The sequence below is a fragment of the Petaurus breviceps genome, unplaced genomic scaffold (assembly GCF_028583685.1).
Source record: "Petaurus breviceps papuanus isolate PSGF00001 unplaced genomic scaffold, PetGlider_PUasm1.0 214, whole genome shotgun sequence".
NCBI classification, from domain to species: Eukaryota; Metazoa; Chordata; class Mammalia; order Diprotodontia; family Petauridae; genus Petaurus; species Petaurus breviceps.
This window is the reverse complement of record NW_027185863.1, coordinates 9,847,745-9,867,945: the sequence shown is the minus strand read 5'-3', so window position 1 is coordinate 9,867,945 and position 20,201 is coordinate 9,847,745. Positions and strand designations below refer to the sequence as shown.

At 38.8% G+C, this 20,201-nt stretch overlaps 1 protein-coding gene and 1 non-coding gene across 5 annotated transcripts in view; both read left to right on the top strand.

Moving 5' to 3' along the window:
• The window catches only part of TMEM255B (transmembrane protein 255B), a 195,641-nt gene that overhangs the window by 82,009 nt on the left and 93,431 nt on the right, over window positions 1–20,201 (top strand). For 3 of the 4 annotated variants that reach the window (XM_069094063.1, XM_069094064.1, XM_069094061.1), the window contains exon 5: window positions 15,267–15,347. The exons of the other annotated variant lie outside the window; for it this stretch is intronic. In XM_069094063.1, the coding sequence (XP_068950164.1) occupies window positions 15,267–15,347 (81 nt within the window). The remainder of the gene's footprint in view (window positions 1–15,266; window positions 15,348–20,201) is intronic. 4 annotated transcript variants of the gene reach the window in all.
• LOC138165796 (U6 spliceosomal RNA) lies at window positions 12,124–12,225 on the top strand. Its single transcript, XR_011169461.1, has one exon. It is a non-coding gene; the product is annotated as a U6 spliceosomal RNA (small nuclear RNA).

Below are 20,201 nucleotides of genomic sequence, written 5' to 3'. Positions count from 1 at the left end.
CCTCCCTCTTCCAGAATCATTAGAGTCCATAAGCCAAGACAACTGGGATGGCCCTGGATGCAATGGGAGACCTGGGCCTTTTTAAGCTAAGGCCTTTCCAAGGTCTCGGTTTGTCTGAGACAATGCTCATTCAGTAATTAAAGGCTAGGTAAAAATTGAAGCAAAAGATGACCTAGTTTGTCTTCATCAACTTGGGAGGGAAAGACCATCAGCATTTCTGGCCAGAACAGAAGTATTGTCCTTTACAGATTTGTTAGCCACCAAATCCTGGGCATGTGCTGGACCTCTGATTTCATTTATAAAGGAAACACCCAGGTGAGGACATTTCAGCCACTGCAGGGTGGCATCTTTTCTACAATACAGAGTCTTAGAGAGTTACCTAGAGTAGAGCAGTGAGAGGGCAAGTGACTTGCCCAGAGTAACACATCTAACATGTGTCAAAGACAGAAGTTGAACCTGTTCTCCTTGACCTTGAGGCTGTTTTTCTGTCCATTACACTGCCTCTCCAAGTCCTAGAAAAGTCCTTTATTCTCAAAGATTCCTTGAATGAGGCCAGCCTCTGAGGACTTCTGTCTCCTTTGTATTTCTGGTACCTCCTCACTGAGATACCATGTGACCTATGGACTTGATAGAGATTCTACAAAACTATCATTTGTTAATTGATTGTTTCAGATCAGATTCTTTGACTTGATCCAATACTTCTGTTAGCCTTGCTTTGTGTTCTTCCATTGTCCTTCCTGGCTTCCTGGCTGTCCCTGGAACAAGAAACTCCATCTCTCAGCTCTGGGCATTTTCTCTGGCTATCCCCCTTTCCTCCTGCCTCCTGACCTGCCCAGCTTCCCTTAAGTCTCAGCTAAAATCTCTTCTTTTGCTGGAAGCCTTCCACAACACCTCTTAATTCTAGTGCCTTCCCTCTGTTAATTATTTCATATCTCTCCTGTATATAGCTTGCTTTGTGATATATTTGTTTACATGCTGTCTGTCCATGTTCCCCCCTCCCCCCTTGCCCCAGATTCTAAGCTCTTTGAGATCAGGGACTGTCTTCTGCTTCTTTTTGTATTCCCAGTAATTAGTATAATACCTGGCACACAGTAGGTGCTTAATAAATGTTTCTCGATTCTGAGAAGTGAGTGGTTTGGGAAGGGGCAGTTGGGTGGCAGTGGATAGAATGCTGAAAGAAACATGATCATAATGAACAGGTAAATATTTGCCAATTCTCACACCAAGAAAGATTGCTCCTTAATAGTTCCTAAAACTTTAGGTTAATTTGGGAGAGGAAGTAAGATTCATGAATTTTCCTCTAGAGGGCACATGTAGTCTGCTTAGATTTTACAACTTTACAATTTAGATAAATTTGGGATTCTACAAACTTAAGTACTTAGTTAAGGTGTTTTTTTTTTTTTTTTTTGGTATATTTTGTTTTTGGTCCTGTCCTGTGAGTTTATAGGGGAGGGAATTCTAGTGCAGAAACTTGCTTTATGATCAGCTATTTTATAAATTATAGCTTGAATTTAAAGTTGTATGTGAGCAGAAGTTAAATGATTTGCCAATTGTTACTCAGTCAATATGTATCAAAAGCAGGACTGGAGCCCAAGTTTTCTTGATTCCAAGGTTTTTCAGTCATTGTAGCAGCAAGTACACTAGCATACCCAGGGTGGCTGCCAACACAGGTTCTTAGATCTGCTTCTCCAAAGGAAAGAAACTCAAAATGGGTTAACAGTCTCACTTTAATCAATCAAACATGTATAATTTTACCTAGTTCAGGGGGAAAAGTCAACACCCTGAACTTCAGAGAATACGAACAGAAGTTACAAGCAGACAGAGAAACAGATCAGCAGACAGGGCTTCCCATTGTTTCACCATTACATCCATACCTAGTCAGTTACCAGAGAGGGAAGCACCAACATTTAGGTTTTCAAAGCCAGGGGTTCTCAACGGCTGCCCAGTCTCCTATGGCCACATCACACAACTCTTCCCAAAGCGAACCCCACAGCAAAACCTCACATAAGGGTATATATAGCCTTCTCCGGGGTCAGAGACCATTGAAACCCTTGTGACCCACTACCCAATCACAAAGTAACAAAGTGTGGGTATTCCTGAAGAACAAGCCTCCCACCAAACGTTCCAGGTGACCACATTTAGCCCATTAGGGGACAGAGCATATTCTTAAATCAGGGAAGGTTCTCAGAGTCACCTAAGCCTATCAAAGGGCCTAGGGGCAGGGAAGATTTTCAGATTCCCATAACAGTCATTCACTAAACTACTAGTCTCCAAATTTTTAAAAATCCAGCACCTTTATTAGTAAATAATTTTTGAGCATGTACACACAATATATTGCATATTTACTTGTTAATAATATACTTTTAAATTATAGAATTCTGCATCTAATTATTTAGTCACATATAATTAAACATATTTATTTAAAAATTATATACTGAATAATTGTTGATTTACTTTTAAATTATATAATATATAAATAGTACATATTTTAATTATATATTAATTGCAGTCATGCATTTTCTCTTGTGTAAAACAAAAATGCAAATTAAAAGGGATGAGCTAAAGATGAAATAGTTACATTATTTTACTTCTTAACTGGCACAAAATTTGTTTGTTCTAAGGGATAAAGTGTAGTTATAAATAATATTTATAAGTAATACTTTTTATTAATAATTAATTATTCAGTTAATTTTATCAATGAAACTAGTGAAAACAGGTCAATTTTTTAAAAAGATAATTTTAATGGAAAGATACACAATACAATAATCAAATAATAAGTAAAAAGTAAATAAGCAAAATCAAATAATAAGTAATAGCTGTAGAGTGCTGGACCTGGAGTCAGGAAGATCCTGAGTTCAAATGTGACCTCAGACACTTACTACTAGATGTGTGACTTTGGACAAGTAATTTAACCTGGTTTGCCTCAGTTTCCTCATCTATAAAATGACTTGGAGAAGGAAATGGCAAACTGCTCCAGTACCTTTGCCAAGAAAATCCCAAATGGGGTTTTCAAAGACTTGAACATGACTGGAAAAAATAACTGAACAACAACAAAAATAAGAGTGAACAAAATAACTTTTCAACTGGAGTCATGTTTATGTCTACTCAGTATATACAATGCAAAAAAAAAAGTAAAAGTGAATTGTTTTTGTTTTCAACTCAAAGTTTTCAAAGTAAATCCATCCCTCTTTGTTTACATGGTTCTGCTTAGTGGATAGTATTGAGTACAGACAGTAAGATGAGGAGGGACAAAAGGGAGGACGTGAAGGGTTTTAAATACCAAACCCTGGAGGTAACAATGCCACTGGAGTTGGTTGAATGGGGGTTTTGTGACATAGTACAATGAGGTGATAAAGTGAATAGAGCATGGGTTTGGAATCAGCTTCATTTTCCTTTGTTTAAATCTGACCTCAGACACAGACTAGCTGTGTGACCTTGGGCAAGTCACGTATCCCTGTTTGCCTCAATTTCCTCATCTCTAAAATGAGCTGGAGAAGGAAATGGCAAATCACTCCAGTATCTTTGTCAAAAAGATCCCAAATGGAGTCATGAAGTGTTGGACACAACTGAAAAATGACTAACTGCAACACAATAGAGTTATACCTGCTCTTCAGGAAAATCACTTTGACAGAAGGAGAAATTGAAATGGAGAGAGACTTGAGGAAGATCAATTACAAGGCTATTGCAATAGTCCAGAGGAGAGGTGATGAGGGTCTGAAATGGGATGATGAGAGGGGATGTCAGTGGATGAGATTTGGAAGCTGATTGGATGTGTGGAGGTGTGAAGTGAGTGAGTGAGGAAACAAAGTTAACATTGAAGTTGTGAACTTGGGTCACCTGAAGGACTGTAGGACCCTCAACAGAAGTAAGCTTTAGGGAAAGAGGAAAAATAATGTAAGGAGAGGAGCCCATCCATGTCTGCACACCCATGGTGAGAGACTCTATGTGTCCTACCCAAAATATAAAAGGGGTGTGAGAGAGTTAGGGATCTTATTTATAGGTCTCTGTCCCAAAGAGTAGATACTCTGCTGTCTTAGCGAGGACCTCTCTTGCTGTAGCCATGACGTGATCTGGGGACATGACATGATAATACTGGGAATAAGAGTGGGAAAATTCCCAGTGGCACCTGCAAGCTGCTGAGGGGTTCCTGTGTCACTGATGGCATATGGGGGGTGCGGTAACAGAAGGTTGAGAGTTTGCACAGCAGTAAGAGTGGTGAATGGAAAAGTGTTGAATCTTAATGGATGAAAGGTAGGTGTAGTTATATTGGAGAATAACTCCTCCCCCACCCAATTGAATATGGAGGGTCAGATTTGATGCCACTCATCTTCTGATTGATAGATGTCACACCCCTTGGGGTTACACCTCAGCCCTCAGGGAGATAGGGCCTCCTATGGAGAGGATTGCTCCAAACCACTTTTCCTCTTAAAAAACTTATTATTTCCTTTTAATGGAAACATTGATCATTTTACTTTTATTCCATATAATAGCAAACTGACCAAACCTTGTGGCTTATTTGAATAAAGACCATCTTATTCTCTGTACTTCCCTGCCCTTCTTGTTCTCTTTTTTCTTCTTCTTCACAATTTATCTAGTTACTAGAATCTCTTGTTTTCATTGTAACTATTAAAGTAGCTGACTTTTATATAGTGCTTTAAAGTCTACAAAAATATTGAATATTCTTACACACATATACATATATACTCATTTGACTATCAAAATAACTCATCAAGTTAGCTGCTACAGACGTCATTATTCCAATTTGCAACTGAGGCATAGAGTTGGAAGTGGATTTTGAACCATCTCCTAACTCCAAGTTTAACACTTTTCACTATTTCCTGCTGCTTGTCAAGAAATAGAGATCTTGGGGATAATACCTGAGAATTTATGGATGCAAGGAAGCCCTGCTCTATAAATCATATTTATGTGACTCAAAATTCTTTTATATATGTGTGTCTGTACATACATATTACATACATGTATATATGCATGTATGTGCACATACAAGCACACACACATACCAGGATACAGTGGTCATGTAGTAAAAAGAACTTGGGACTGGGATCTAGATTTTTAGCTCATCCACTTAGCAGCTTATGTGACCTTGGGTAATTAGCTTTTCTGAGCCTTAGTTTTATCATCTGTAAAATGGGGATAATAATACCTGTGCTACCTACATTGCAGGGTTGTTAAGGCGTAAATGATAATGTAAGTAACTGTATAGATGGAAGCTATTGGGTCAAATCAGCTTTGATGAAATTTGAAGCAGAAAAAAAATAAAAAGGTTTTAGGGGACAGAAGGGAAGAAATTTTGAGGTGGTGGCTACTACATAAGCAAGCTATCCCTAACTTAGAAGTTTGCCTTCTGGAACATATCTGTTTTGAGCTATTCCTGCTTTTCTTAGTTTTTTCCCTTCCTTTAATTCTAAATTCACAATTTGTCCAAAAGTTCGAAGCTGTTTTTGCAATTCCTGTGGCAGCCATTGTGGGGGGTGGGTAAACAATTTGGAGAGTTTGGATCAGTCTTACTTGTAATATATAGTTTGTTTATAGGTCAGTGATTGTTCATAGGCATATAAGATTTGGGACTAGAGGAAGAACAGTCAAATAGCTGACTAGCTGACACAACATTCAATGTGGAGTGGGGGTGTAACTCTGGACACACATGAATATATGGATGTACATATGTTATCTATACAGATGTAGTTCCTGACTTAGGAGGCTTAGGTTACTGGAATGCACAGTAATGAATTGTTTGGGGGGAAAACTCTGTAGGGGGTGTGTGTGTGTGTCTGTGTGTGTGGGTGAGACAGAGAGAGAGAGAGAGAGAGAGAGAGACAGAGACAGAGACAGAGACAGAGACAGAGACAGAGAGACAGAGAGACAGAGAGAGGGAGAGGAGAAGGAGAGAGAGAGAGACTGATTGGTTAGCAGAGATTTCTAGGAAGAATAAGGAAGGAGAAAAGGGAGGCATGGAGTTCAAGTGGTGGGCAGACAAGTAACTGAGAAAAAGATGTGTGGGTCACACCAATATTCAACATATCTTCCCAACCTCTATATCCAAACAGTCTGTGAGAACTGATAGCTGCAGAGATGCTACTGGAGGTGTGGATCTGGTATTTCAAACCATCTCCAGTTGGGTGAGACAATCCCTTACAGATATTATCTTTTTTTCCACTATGGCTGGCTCATGGAGAGAAAGGTACCCATCGACAGACCTCTAGTATCGGGGCAAGAATCTCCTTCTGTTCCTTGCAGTTAGACAATCTCTGGCTCATGTGTACCAATGACTGTGCTAATTGGTTTACTCTTTCCCCCAGTGATTGTTTTCTTTCTATATTTACGCATATAAAATTGGTTTACCATGCTAACCATCACGTTCTGTGTCTGTGGAAAGCAGTTCTGGGAACAGTAAACTGACTCATCACACTCAGTGCTGAAAACAGATCCTGGGGCCACAGTGGTGGGAAGAACAAAGAGTCCTTCCCAGAAACTAGTCCCATTTGCAGGGCCAGCCCAAGGCAGAAGTAGGAGAAAGGTAAAGACCTCAGATAATGGCTTAGTATGTGAGCTGATCACAAACCCCTAGAACAGAAAATTCTGAATTTTTATGTATCATAACTCCTTTTGGCAATTTGATAAAGCCAAGAGGCAGCATCTTAGAATGTTTTTAAATGCATAAAATAAAATACGTAGAATCCTAAAACAAAACAATTACATTGAAGTAGTTTTATATTTTAATATTAAAAAAATTTTAAATATTGTAATTTATCACCCTACCAGCAATGACCTTCTGATTACCCAAGGAGTCTCAATATCAACTCACAAGGTAGCTGTCATAATTGGAGGGGAAGATGCCTCAAAGGGCAAATAATATTTATATTCTACATGCTTGGGAAGAATTACTTCAATAAATCATATTATTTAAAGGAATGAGAAAAAACCAAAGTGATTAAAAACTCATGTGCTATTTTTACATGTGTAGCAGTAGACAGGACATTTATGGACCTTTAGTTAAGAATCCCTGGCCTTAGACCCAATACAAACTCAATATTATTATTATTATTATTATTTGTCTTTTGGAGGGCAATTGGGGTTAAGTAACTTGCCCAAGGTTATACGGCTAGTATTTTTGTGTGGGTGTTGTGTCTCAGGCCGGAACTGAACTTGGGTCCTCCCAACTCCAGGGCTGGTGCTTTACTCACTGCACCACCTAGCCGCCCCCAAGCTCAATATTATTGATAATCATCTATGGGTCTAATATTATTATAAATATGGGGGGGGAAGGAGGGAAGGGGTCAAAGGATCATGCCAATGCCACAATGCTTGGCTTTCTTACTTCTCCTCCACACCATGTATAGCCATTCAAACTAGGGTCTGAGATCTAAAGTGCTACATGGTAGATTCCAAGCTGCCTTTTCTGTGCATCTGTTTACTGTGGGGAAGTGCAGGTACCTTATGTAAAGCTCCGTAAAGGGAGTCTCCTCTTTCTTCATAGAAGAAAATACCAAGCCCAGCATAATCTAAAGGAATCAAACTTCATTCACCTTATATCCTACATTATAAGTGGGCCAGTTAAGCTTCATTATACATGAACATAAACATGAGAAGCTGCAAGGAGCAGTGGGTGGAGTACTTGATTGGAGGCTGGAAGATCTGAGTTTGAAGCATGCTTCAGAAATAACTGTATGATCCTGGGCAGATTACTTAATTTCTCTGAGCCTCAATTAACCCATCTGTAAAATGAAAATAATAATAACCTCTCTTTTCTAGGACTACTGTAAAAACTAAAGCCAATAATATGTGTAAAGCACTTTGTGAAGCTTAAAACATTTAATAAAAGTTTTCAGTTGCTCAGTCATTTTTTTACTTTTGTCTGACTCTTTGTATCCCCATTTGGGATTTTCTTGGCAGAGCTACTGGAGTGGTTTGCCATTGTGTTCTCCAGCTCATTTCACAGATGAGGAAACTGAGGCAAACAAGGTTAAATGACTTGCCTAGAGTAGGTGCTAGTAAGTGTCTGAGGCCAGATTTGAAGTCAAGAAGATGAGTCTCCCTGACTCCAGGGCCAGCACTCTATCCATTGTGCCCCTTAGCTGCCCCCTTTATAAATGCTACATCATCATCATCATCATCTTCATTTTTGTTGCTATTCACTGTTTGCTAGTTACTAACTATTCTAATTACAGCTGCATGTGTCACAAGGATCCAGTTATATCATGTGGTATGAAATACAAAACATAAAGTTCCCTCTTTAGTTATACATTTTTTTCCTCTTCCACGAATGAATGAGAATTTGGGATGGAAGACACCTCAGGTTCAGAAGGAAATCTTTCTTCTTTGATTTTGGGGGTTTTCTGTGTTTTTACCCAATTTGTCTTCTTACTTCTGTATTTGAGTCAAGGGAAGTACTGTGAAAGCTTATTAAGCTCACAGAGTAGAAAAATGTCCTGTCTCCTGCTACATTTGTAAAAATGGCACATGAGTTTTATCATTTTGGTGTTTCTCATTTCTTTAAATAATATGATTTATTGAAGTAATTCTTCCCAAGCATGTAGGATATAAATATTATTTGCACTTTGATGCTTCTCTCCCTCCAATTAGGACAGCTACCTTGTGAGTTGATATCAGGGCTCCCTGGGTAATCAGAAGGTCATTGTTGGCAGGGTGATAAATGTCCTGAATTAACCTAACTCTCTATATTTCCATATAGCTCAGCATTTAGTTTGCTTTGCTGGATTTTCCAGATTTATATGGCTTATGTTCTACTGTTCATTACAGTTTACATAGTAATGGAAAGAATACTAAACTCAAAATAAGTGGACTCTCATCTCAGACTCTGAACACGGATGAGCTGGGTAACTCATTGGCCTCTGTTTCCTTATCTGCAAAATGGAGATAACAATGCTTACTGTGAATTATATAACAATAATAATAACAACTCTAATGACCCTACAGTCATCAGAGCACTTAAATGGATGGGAAGATTCAGGGATTCATAATTAAACGATCTTATTGCCTGCTAATAATTCCTTTATGCCAGGGATACCAACCCATGGCTATTTCCTCTTGTTCTATTGTCCATCTTGGGACAGTTTCAGATTAAGAGAATCTATGTTAGAAAAGAAATTAGCTTGGTTCTTAAGGATCTGAAATCTATTTATGTGAAGTCCTAGAGAAAACAACAAACTTGTCTTGACAAAGGCCAACAGAGCCCTCATTCTACATTTGTGTGATCCATGACAAGTCACTTAACATCTCTGGGCTTCAGTTTTGTCATCTGTAAAATGAAGGGTTAGATCTCTATGGCCTCTTTCAACTTTAATTCCCATAAACTCTTTTCAGATAAAGAGAAGAAGCCAGAAAGAATGCAGCAGCTCTAGTCAAGGCCAGTACTCAGATAACATGGCAAAATGCCATGTGCAATTAGGAATTTTATAAATGATTTGAGATGATCACCACGACCATTTTAGTATTATGTTCTTCCAACTCATCCTGAATTAAAGGCTGTGCTACTGTTACTAAATGTCCCTTAGCACCAAGCCAGTCTCTTGACTTCTTCCTAGCATCCGTTAATAGACTTTGAGCTGTGCCCATGCTACCAACTTGGCTTCTTTCCATGGTACTTCAAGGACCTATAATTCCGGTGATACTCTCCTCAATGATGAAGACAGCAGCCCTTCTATGTCTTAGCAGCTGTTCTTTATGGGTTGCAGTGCCCTCTTCCCCCACTCAATTTATCACTAGATGACCAATTTTCCCATACTTAAAGCCGCCATGCTCTGAGAACCTAGGGGGTCACTTCAGTGCTGCAATGAACCCTTGGAGAAGGATGTTAGTGGAAGTTGTGGAGTACAGATCAATGAAAGACCTTCTCTGGTCAAGAATGATGCTGATTCTCGGTTTGATCCCAGATAAATAGTCTTTTCTTCATAAGATTTTTTTTTCTTTTTTGGAGGGGGGAAGACAGGGCAGTTGGGGTTAAGTGACTTGCCCAAGGTCACATGGCTAATAAGTGTTAAGTGTCTGAGATCAGATTTGAATTCAGGACCTCTTGACTCCAGGGCTGGTGCTCTATTCACTGTACCACCTAGCTGCCCCCAATGAGATATTTTTCTAAAATAGGAGAGACAGAGGGGAACCTCAGAGTTTTACTCTCAGATAAATAACTTGAAGAGTTCTAATCCTCAAACATCCTTAATCATCAAATATTCTCAATATTCCAGATATTCTTTTGCTGTCTGACTGGGTCAGACCAGTGCTTATCCCTTCCATCACCTACAGATAAATGCAGAGTAGTACACTTACCCCTTTTACTGGACTCCTTCCTCTCCTAGGAAAACAGCAATAAGATATGTACATGTATTTCTGATGCCAAAGCTTAAGGCTCAGATACAGAGGGAGATATACAAACTCACACAAAAGGCCAGTGGAAGAAGGAATCTTAAATGTAAAATAGGGCCAGTCCCTTCAGACAGAAAGGGTAGAAGGCTAACTGTGGAGTCAGGAAGATCCAGATTCAAGTTTTGACTTTAATACGTATTATTTGACCATGAACAAGTCACTTAAATGCTCACTGTCCCATGATTATGTTACAGATGAGTTACCAATATACATCAGTCAGCCAATAAGCATTTATTAAGTGCCTACTCTGGGCCACGGACCTTGTCCTCAAGGCAATGGCAGGAGTTTCCATAGTAGGACCTCCCTACACTGATAAAATCATAAGTCTGAATTTTTTTCTTTAAATTATTGTCCACAGGAATCAGATAAAGTCCCTATTGTGTAATAGCCTCTCCTAGAAATCTGGATACGAAGAGGGGCTATGTGTAGGTACGTAGAGATATCAGTGATCAGATGGGCAGTACTAGAGAAGTCTTCAACACTAGTTGATGAAGTCCCAAGATGATTACTTCTAGCAGGAGTAGCAGTTGATGAAATATATAGTTCTAACTGAAGCACTTGTGTGATTGCTTTCAGGTTATCCCATTCTTGTCCACCTAGGAATAACTAGGTGGTACAATAGAGAGAGTGGAGTCAGGAAGACCTGTATTGAAATCTGGTCTCAGGCACTTATGAGTTGGGTGACCCTGGGCAAGTCACTTCACCTTTTCCTGCCTCAGTTTCCTCAATTGTAAAATAGGGATAATAATTTCATCTTCCTTGAAAGGTTGTTGTGAGGATCAAATGAGTACTTGGCACGCACTCGAAAGACCTATTCCCCTCCCTGGCCCTTGATTCTCTAGGAAAATTCAAACTGTAGTGCTTCAGCATGGTGGAAGATAGAGGACTGATTATAGTAGGTAATCATTACTGAGATACTGGAAATTCAGAGTCATGAACTTTGGGATGCACAAAGGATAGTGCTGTTGATTCTAGAGTATAAGGAAGTCAGAACCATTGAAATACAAACTCCAGATTCACATTAAATTGAAACTAAATTAATGTGATTCAGCTAGGAGACACAGTAAATAAGATATTTGCTTAATTCAAGCTAATAAGTCTTATTTATCAGGACAGTAATCATGATTGATCAGGAAAAAGCAAACATAAATCATGAAACTGCATCATCAATACTTATGCATTAGGACGAGGATTCATAAAAAAATGGAAATTTTATACCATGCCTAGATCATTAATCTAATATGACAATCAACAAGGAGCAGACACCACTCTAAAATTAGAGTTAATTGCACCCTAGAATTAATGAGTAAGATTTGTTTAAAAAAATAGAGTTCAACTAATCTTGATGGGTTGGGGCTATCCCAAAGGAATTTACAAAAATGACGGTCAGGTATTCTGTTGTGTATCTCTCAGAACATTTGTTATGTGTTTTTGTGAGTTATAGTCACCTGCCTTCTGACTATGACTTAGAGGTAAGTCTGAACCTTTATTTATGAGCTGTTTCTGTAGTCCTCACAATGGGCACTCTTTGGCACTGCTGCTGATACAGAGGGACAAGCAGATGGACTGAGTTTTTTGCCCCCAGAAGCTTCTCTGTTACTGGTCATATAATCCCTCAATGACAGTGGCTTAATAGAATTAATTAACACATATTTCCAATTGACATTCGTTGACTATGCATGGATAATGGTATTTTCCTTGCTTACCAATAAAAAAGCAGTACTCCTTTCGGCAGCATGTATATTAAAATAAGAATGAGATAGAGAAGGTTAGCCTCTTAGCAAGAATGACAAGCAAATTCCTGAAGCATTCTGCATTTTTTGCAAAAAAGATAAAAAATATCAGTGCCAAAAAGGAACTTTAGGGATCCAGAAGCAAGTTATTGAAGAAGGTCCTGCATAGTGGGTCTCTAGGCAGGATTCAGTGCATCTTTTCAGATGCCCCAGACCCATCCCCCTTGCTATATTTGAGAGGAGGGATAGGGGAGGAATGGGAGGAAAGAAAAAGAAGAATGGAGACTGGTAGGGGAGATTGGAGAGTTTTCTCTTTGTCCTCCTTAACACTCATGTTAATTTTCTCCTTTTCTACTTTAGATCCTAGTTAGTAGTAGTATGGAGTAACCCTCAACAGCAGTCTCCTCCAATGCTTCCTCATGACCAGAGAGGACTCTGGGTTCTCAAAGGCCATGCCAGTGAACCACAATCTCTGGCATATTCTACCATGCTCGGAAGTCTCTGCAAGAAACTGTGTCTGTTATCTAAGTACCAGCCTAGCTCAGTGCGGAAAGGATCTCTGACAGTACATTCAACAGAGGAAAGGAAGGAAATGACCATTTATTAATGCCTACTATATGCCTAGCAGTGTGCAAAGTGCATTTACAAGTATTACCTCATTTGATCATGGTGATGAATTCTTTGGTCATGACAATATAGAAAACAAAACAAATACACAATGGCCCTTGGTCCTGTGCAGCCTCCTTCCACTTCAGCAATGATGGTGGCAGATTGATATATATGGGAAGGAGAAGGTGCTGATAGTCTCATAGTTATTTAACTGTGTTTAACATCAGTTTAGCTATTGGTATTTAAATGTCAGTATTCTACCTGTGTGACCCTGGGCAAGTCACTTACCCATGCTTGCCTTAGTTTCCTCATCTGTAAAATGAGCTGGAGAAGGAAATGTCAACCACTCCAGTATCTTTGCCAAGAAAATCCCAAATGGCATCATGAAGAGTCAGACATGACTGAAATGACTGAACAACAACTCTCCCATTGTGGCAAAGCTTCAAGTATGCTCTGCTGTAGGGCCCTTTGTCTAATGACCAGTGAGTTGATCTACTGCTAGAGGAAGAGAATCCTAGCAATACTGGGATTCCTACGCTATGGAAAACCAGAAATCATAAGGATGTTGAACCTAAATGGAAAGATGGCTCACAAGTTCTCCTTGGAAAGATGAAAAGATCACTGGAAAAATTCTATTTCTTGGTTGTAACAAAAAAAAAAAAAAACATTTTGTGGGTTACATTGAACTGAATTTATCGTGCCTAAGCAAAAAGTTCACCATGAAGATAGTTGCAGCTTATATGTTGATGTCTGTTGCAGAGGATATGGAGACAATTCTATGAAGAACTTCATAAGACCTTCTGAAATATAGCTATTAATATAAACATATATACGTACAAATATGACAGATAAATATCGCCATATATTATACATATGTAATATATATTTTATGTGTAAATATATGCTTAAGCTATACTTTAATACTAAGTAATTTGAATGCAGAGGATGGCATGGGACAAACAAGGAAAATTTTGTTGGAAAATATGGCTGAAGATAGAGATATAGCAAAGGACAGAAGTTTGAATGATTTGTGGGAACCAGAAAAACTAAGAAAACAACATGCAAATTTACTATAGCAATGTGGTAAAAATAAGCAAAAATGGGAAAAAACAACAAAAAATACTGTATATTGTGACCAGTCAGCTCCAGAGAAGAGCTGACAAAATGTCTCTTCTTCTCCTCTTTGCAGAAGTGAGAAGGGGGTGAGGGAGACTGCTATGAGAATATAAAATACCGCATATGTTGTCAGATACCATTGATGCATTGATTGTTTTTGCTGAACTGCTTCTTCCCTCCCCTTTTTTGTTTTTCCATCTTTTTTATAAGCAATGGCTTGATGTGTATGACAGGCAATGGGAAATTTGGGGAAATGAAAATGATCTAAAAACAAAAAATATTGATAAAACCAAGACTAAGGGTGGGGTTAAAAATATCATACCTATATATAATGAAGAATTTCTTTAAGAAGAAAGTCAGAAGGTAAGCATTGCATAATGTCACACACATACACAAAGAAAATTAAATTAACTTTAACCTAGTGGATGAGAAACAACTGGTTACCGATGTGAATAATTTCCAAATCAGTGTGCAGTTAGACCATTGACTGGAAAACATAACAGATTTCATATAGAACTCTATTTTGTACCTCTTTTATACAATATACATATATTATGTTTTTGTGTGTCATAGTCATGAGTTAATGTTTTGTCCATCCCTTCCCTCCCAGTATGTAAACTCCAAGGAGGCAGGGACAGTGTGTTGCCTAAACTTTATATTTCTTTTAGCCTTTGCATACAATAGGAGCTAATAAATGTTTGTTGAATAGAATTGAAGTAAAGATTATTCCTATTCCTCTGTCTCAGATAGCACAGCCCATTGTGTGGTGCTTTCATAGATAATGAATTGGATCTTCAGAGTATTCATTCAACACCATTAGTTGAGAAAGAGCTGATTTTCTGAAGGTTGCCCCTATGTCTTGAAAGGATTCATGGAGTTTCCCAAGGTTTATAACTTATGCTCTGGGAAAATCCTGTCCTAATCTATTGCTTACCATCCTTGCTATCTTTTCTTATTTTTTTTTCCATGAGTAGAAATGTTATGTATGGCATGGCGCACCCTATATTTCCACTGACAGTCTTCTGGAGATAAAAATAGCAGGGCGTTGGTGTAATAGAATCATAGGAAGGAATCTCAAGCGGGCATAGGATCCACTTCTCTGCACCTAAATCATGTTGGACTGATGGAAGACACAGATGTTGAGGTTTTCCCCCTAGTACAGTGTGCTGGGACACTGTGATCCTTTGCTAAGCTAGATTCTGGACAGAGTATAGCGGGTAGGAGAACAGCAGAACGCTTCCTCAGTCTTGCCCCTGTCTATTTTGGCGCCTTTTTCTTTAAAGATGAGAAATGATGCCTCATCGACTGGTTGACTGACTGAGCTAATGTTATCTCTGGTTATTCTTGGACTAGATATAAAAGCAGTTTTATTTCAGTTATGTTTATTCATTTGTTTGCCCCCAGGAACCAAGGCCTCTCAACACTGGAAGGTGCCAGTTTTATTCAAGTGGGGTAGGATTCTTGTATGACGTCTACCAGACCGAGGTAAACAGAAGCGCCCTGGGTTTCCTTTGCTTCATGTGCTGATAACTTTAAAGATTTGCCATGTTTCCCTGTGTTTCTCTCTAAAAGGAAATGGAATATTTCAATTCTAGCAGGTCTTCCTACCATCTAACTCCTGTCATGTGGGTAATTTATTTTCTGTAGTTGATTATTTTTTTTAGATAGCTTAAAAAATCAATTGTATTTATTTTGGCAATACAATTATGCACATTCCGTCTTCGGTACATCATGGTCTCCTGGAAATTTATTTGTTCAGTTCTGTATGACTTTCTCCATGGGGATTATTATTAGTTTTTTTTCCTTTTACTGACTTTAAGTATTTCAATAAACAGTTAGGAACAATAAATCTGCATTAGCTCAAGATGCTCTAACATCCAACATATTGACCTTCCACCAGGGAAGAATGTCAATATTCTGCATAGTGGGGTTTGGTTTTTTCCATTTTCAGCTACATCAAAATGCCAGAAATAATAAAGTGCATGACAGAATGTGAATGCATTTCCTCTTGAAACATCAGACATTCATGTTTGGCACTTGGTTTCCTTTCCTTTGCTACTTTGCTTTCTACTGCTAGGTCTATTAATTTGAGTTTACATAGGCTAGTCAACCTGCTACAAACGAAAAAAGAGGGGAGATTCAAGGAAAGGAAAATGGAAAACAAATGACCCCATGGTTTATGGGAAGCCAGATGTCCTTCTTCACAATTTGTTCCTTGGCTCTGCACAAAGTCATTGGAACTGCATCAAATTCCTTGATAGAATATTTCAGAGAATAGATGTTTTGAAATTCATGTGTATTGGAGCTTAGATGTGAGGAGCGGAAGGGAGGATGTTAAACAAGAATTATGTGCTTTGATGCAATATGGTCCCCAGAGAAGAAGGCTTCCCCAAAGAAGGCTCATTAGCTGGGTTCCATCATTTCAAGGTCTCAGGAGTGTTCTCTTGGAATCAGGTCCTGGAATTCATTCCCTTCCTCTCTTAAATTGTCCATGCTCTTCTGTGTTTACTGGTGTAGAGCACCTATTATATTAAAGTACACAGACTTTTTACTATAATATGAAGAAATCTTTGGGGAGAAATTATTTGCAAATTCTGTATAATAATAGTAAAAAAGATTCACATGTAATTGGGAAAATAAAATATTGTTAAAATTCAACAATAATAATGATGATGTTGATGATGATGATGATAGAGACTGAATAGATGGAAGGTCAGGCTTCCTGTTGGGCAGTCCTGGCCTCAAGTCTTATTTCTATATGCAACTCATTGTGAGTCTGGTCAAGTGACTTAACTTATAAATGTCCCTAGGCAAACTTCTAAGATTATAAGTTGAAGAATAATCAATGATTATTGATCTGTACTGGAATGAATAAAGTTCCCTACCACATGCTCCTGATGCTAATAAAACCACAGGTCCAGAAAATAAATGAAAAATTAAATAACACTTTTCTAAATCATTTTAGGGGCAGCTAGATGGTGCAAAGGATTGAGTGCTGGGGCTAGAGTCAGGAAGATTCACTTTCCTGAATCCAAATCAAACAAGTCTCAGAAAATTAATAGCTGTGTGACCTTGGGCAAGTCACTTGACCCTGTTTGCCTCAGTTCCTCATGTATAAAGTGAGCTGGAGAAGGTAATGGCAAACCACTCCAAGTATCTTTGCCAACGAAACACCAAATGGGTTGTGAAGAGTCAAATATGACTGAAATGACTAAACAATAACAAAAATCACTTTTGAGTTTCACTAATTGCTTCCCCTCATAAAAAAAATCTGTCAAATAGTGTAATGTAATGCCAAGGAAAGGCAACTTCCCAGGTTCAAAATACCAGCATAGGTGTTCTCTATTTTATTCAGTGACAAACCAAGAACAGAGAAGATCAAAACATGACATCATTCAAAATACAGCATTTACTAAGTGTGATTAAATAATCTCCAAGTACTACCCCACCCCAGGATCTTCCAATCATTCAATCAATTACAAAGTCCCTGTTCTAAATACTACTCCACCCCTAGGCTATACCTTAATTAAGTCCACCACAAAACCCCTCTTCTCAAATGGAGATTAGTTTCCAAACATAGGTAAAGTACCTTCATTTGTCAATCACAGAGCACAATAAGGTCAAAAGTTCCCCACCCCCTGGATCACAATTGAATCTACCCCAGAGTTACATCAAGTTTAAACACAGCACTTAATACCCAAATGGAGGTCTTTTCTTCATCTTGACACAAGGCAAGTTCTCAGCAATCTTAGTTCCTGGGGAGACAAGGCTTAGCAAGGCCATAAGATACATTGCCAGTCCCTTCATGAATTTATCCTCTGTCTGTAGAACAGTCCTAGAACCCCTGAACACATTAGCAAAGCCCTCTCCCAGGATTTCTGTAAACATACAACAAGAAAATCCTTCTTCAGGGCTTCTGAACCAACAGAAAGGCTCCCAGACCCCTGCAACAACAGCACTGTCCTTCACCAGTGGACAGTATTCATTCTGTCTGCAGGACAGTCTCCAGACCCCTGCAACAACAGTACTGTCCCTCACCAGTGGACAGTATTCACTCTCTGTCTGCAGGACAGTCTCAGGGCTTCTTAGCGAACAGCCAGGTTCCAGGACTTCTTCAACAAAAGGACTGTCTTTCACCAGTGGACAAATCTGGCAAAACAACATCAAAACAGACAGACAAAGTACCAGCAAAACAGCCATGTCTCCTCAGTCCTTGGCAGCTCAGGGGGCAGGTCTCAAAAGTCCAGGGCAATTCAAAGCGGCCACCAGCAATTCTCTTAGTCTCTCTCTCTCCACGAGGTGTTGCTTCCAAAAAGATCTTCCGCCTCTCTCTAGTGTCTCTCCAAATCTACCTCACCAGCTCCTCCCAGTTCAGGACTTTCTTTTCACATCAACAAGCCCATCCCACAGGTGGGATTAACAAACTCTGGGCTTTAACACAATCAATTTGAAAACCAAGCCAATACAGGGGAATCTTTAATTGCCATTACTATCACAAATAGGTAACGCAAGTATTAATGTTCCCATTTTATATATGAGAACATGAAGTTTAGAGAGGTAATTGATTTACCCGCATTCACAACACAGGTACACAGTTTCACAACACCTTTTAAACACTGCTTAGCCTTTCCTAGATCCTCCCTTTATCATACAATCAAAAAAGAGTTTATCCTAAAGCCCAGCTCATTGGGTTATTTGGTCCTTCCTTTTTTTAAAATTAATTTTTAAATTGAATTAATTCAATTTTTCCCCATTAAAAATTTTTTTTAGTCATCAGGCTAACTATTTCTTTTAGCTTCCTTAGTCCCTGGAGAATCCAGAGCTCTTTTCTGACACAATCCCAGGGCCACTTCTTGGCTTACAGTTGAACATTCCTTTTTTAAAGCTTAGTTGTAATTTATTATTACTTTTATTGTTACTACTGCTATTACTACTGCAACTTGAGCTTCTTGTCCAAGGGCAGCTAAGGGCAACATCAGTTTAGGCTATAAACTCATTTGCTAAATGTTATGGAAGAGGAAGGTAAGAGACAGAAAATGACTGGTTATTGACATGGGAGTCATTTCTGGATCAGTTGTGTGGGTACAATAGATCATCAGCTTGTCAGGACAAAACAGTCTCTTCATTGGTGAAGAATGATTACTTAGTACTGCATGCCTGTGTAAGGGGTACAGTTGGCAAGAGTTTGAGAAAGAAAAGAGAATTATAGTCTTCTAATTCTCAACTTTGAGAAAGAAGACATGTTTACAGATTCCCTTCAGGTTTCTGAAGGGAGTGAGAGTCTGGGAAGAAGCCAACATGTAGAGGAGTCGGCACCTTGATCATGCCCCTCTCTCCTGTTTATTTTACTAGGGCCTAAGGGAATTTTCCCTTGAATGAGATCTGGGACTCTTTCTCTCTCTCTCCCTCTCTCTGTCTCTGTGTCTCTGTTTCTGGCTCTCTCTGTCTCTGTCTCTCTTTGTCTCTCTGTCTCTCTGTCTCTGTCTCTGTCTCTCTCTCTGTCTCTCTCTCTCTGTCTCTCTCTGTCTCTCTCTCTCTCTCTGTCTCTGTCTCTCTCTCTCTCTCTGTCTCTCTCTCTCTGTCTCTCTGTCTCTCTGCAGAGCTGAGCTATCTTGCTTCCATTGAGAGAGCTCATTGACTGTCTATATTATCTGGCATGTGTTCTCCTCTGTATACTATCTCTGATTTCTATTTACTGTCTATAATTTAGAACTGCCCTAATCTTACCTATGCAAATTAACCATGTATCCTGATAAATGGGGACTAGATGAACAAGTAGATATGAACAGAGACTATCACCATTTCCTATAAAAGTTTAATGACAAGAGACAGTCACCACAATGAGGAGCCCTGATGAGTCCAGGAACCACTTCAGCCCACAAACACAATCTCCTTGAAAAGTGCTAAAAAGGAAACACTGGTTAAGGATATAAAATTTAGTTGAAAAAATTTTGTGGAGAAGAATGGTGGGAGATTATGAGTAGTATTGCTTCATAAGAGAATGAGAAGTGTTCAGGGGTAAAACAAGTATGCAAAAACTTTTTTGTAAAAATAAGACAGGATGAAACTGTGAAGATAACAATAAACAGTTGGAAAATGGGGGAGGGAGGCCACTACATTTTAACTTTAGTATCACAGAATCCAGTTTGCTACATGAAGAACTAGAAATAGCATCAAAGAAAACAAATTTTGAGAAGAAAAGCTGAACCAAATGGTATTTGAAGGTGAAGTACAAGTTGGAGGGGGCACCATTTTGAAGCTATTGAGGGATTGACTCTGACTATCCGAGAGAGGGAAAGAATTCAGGTAATTGGAAAAAATTACAAACCACTGGATGAA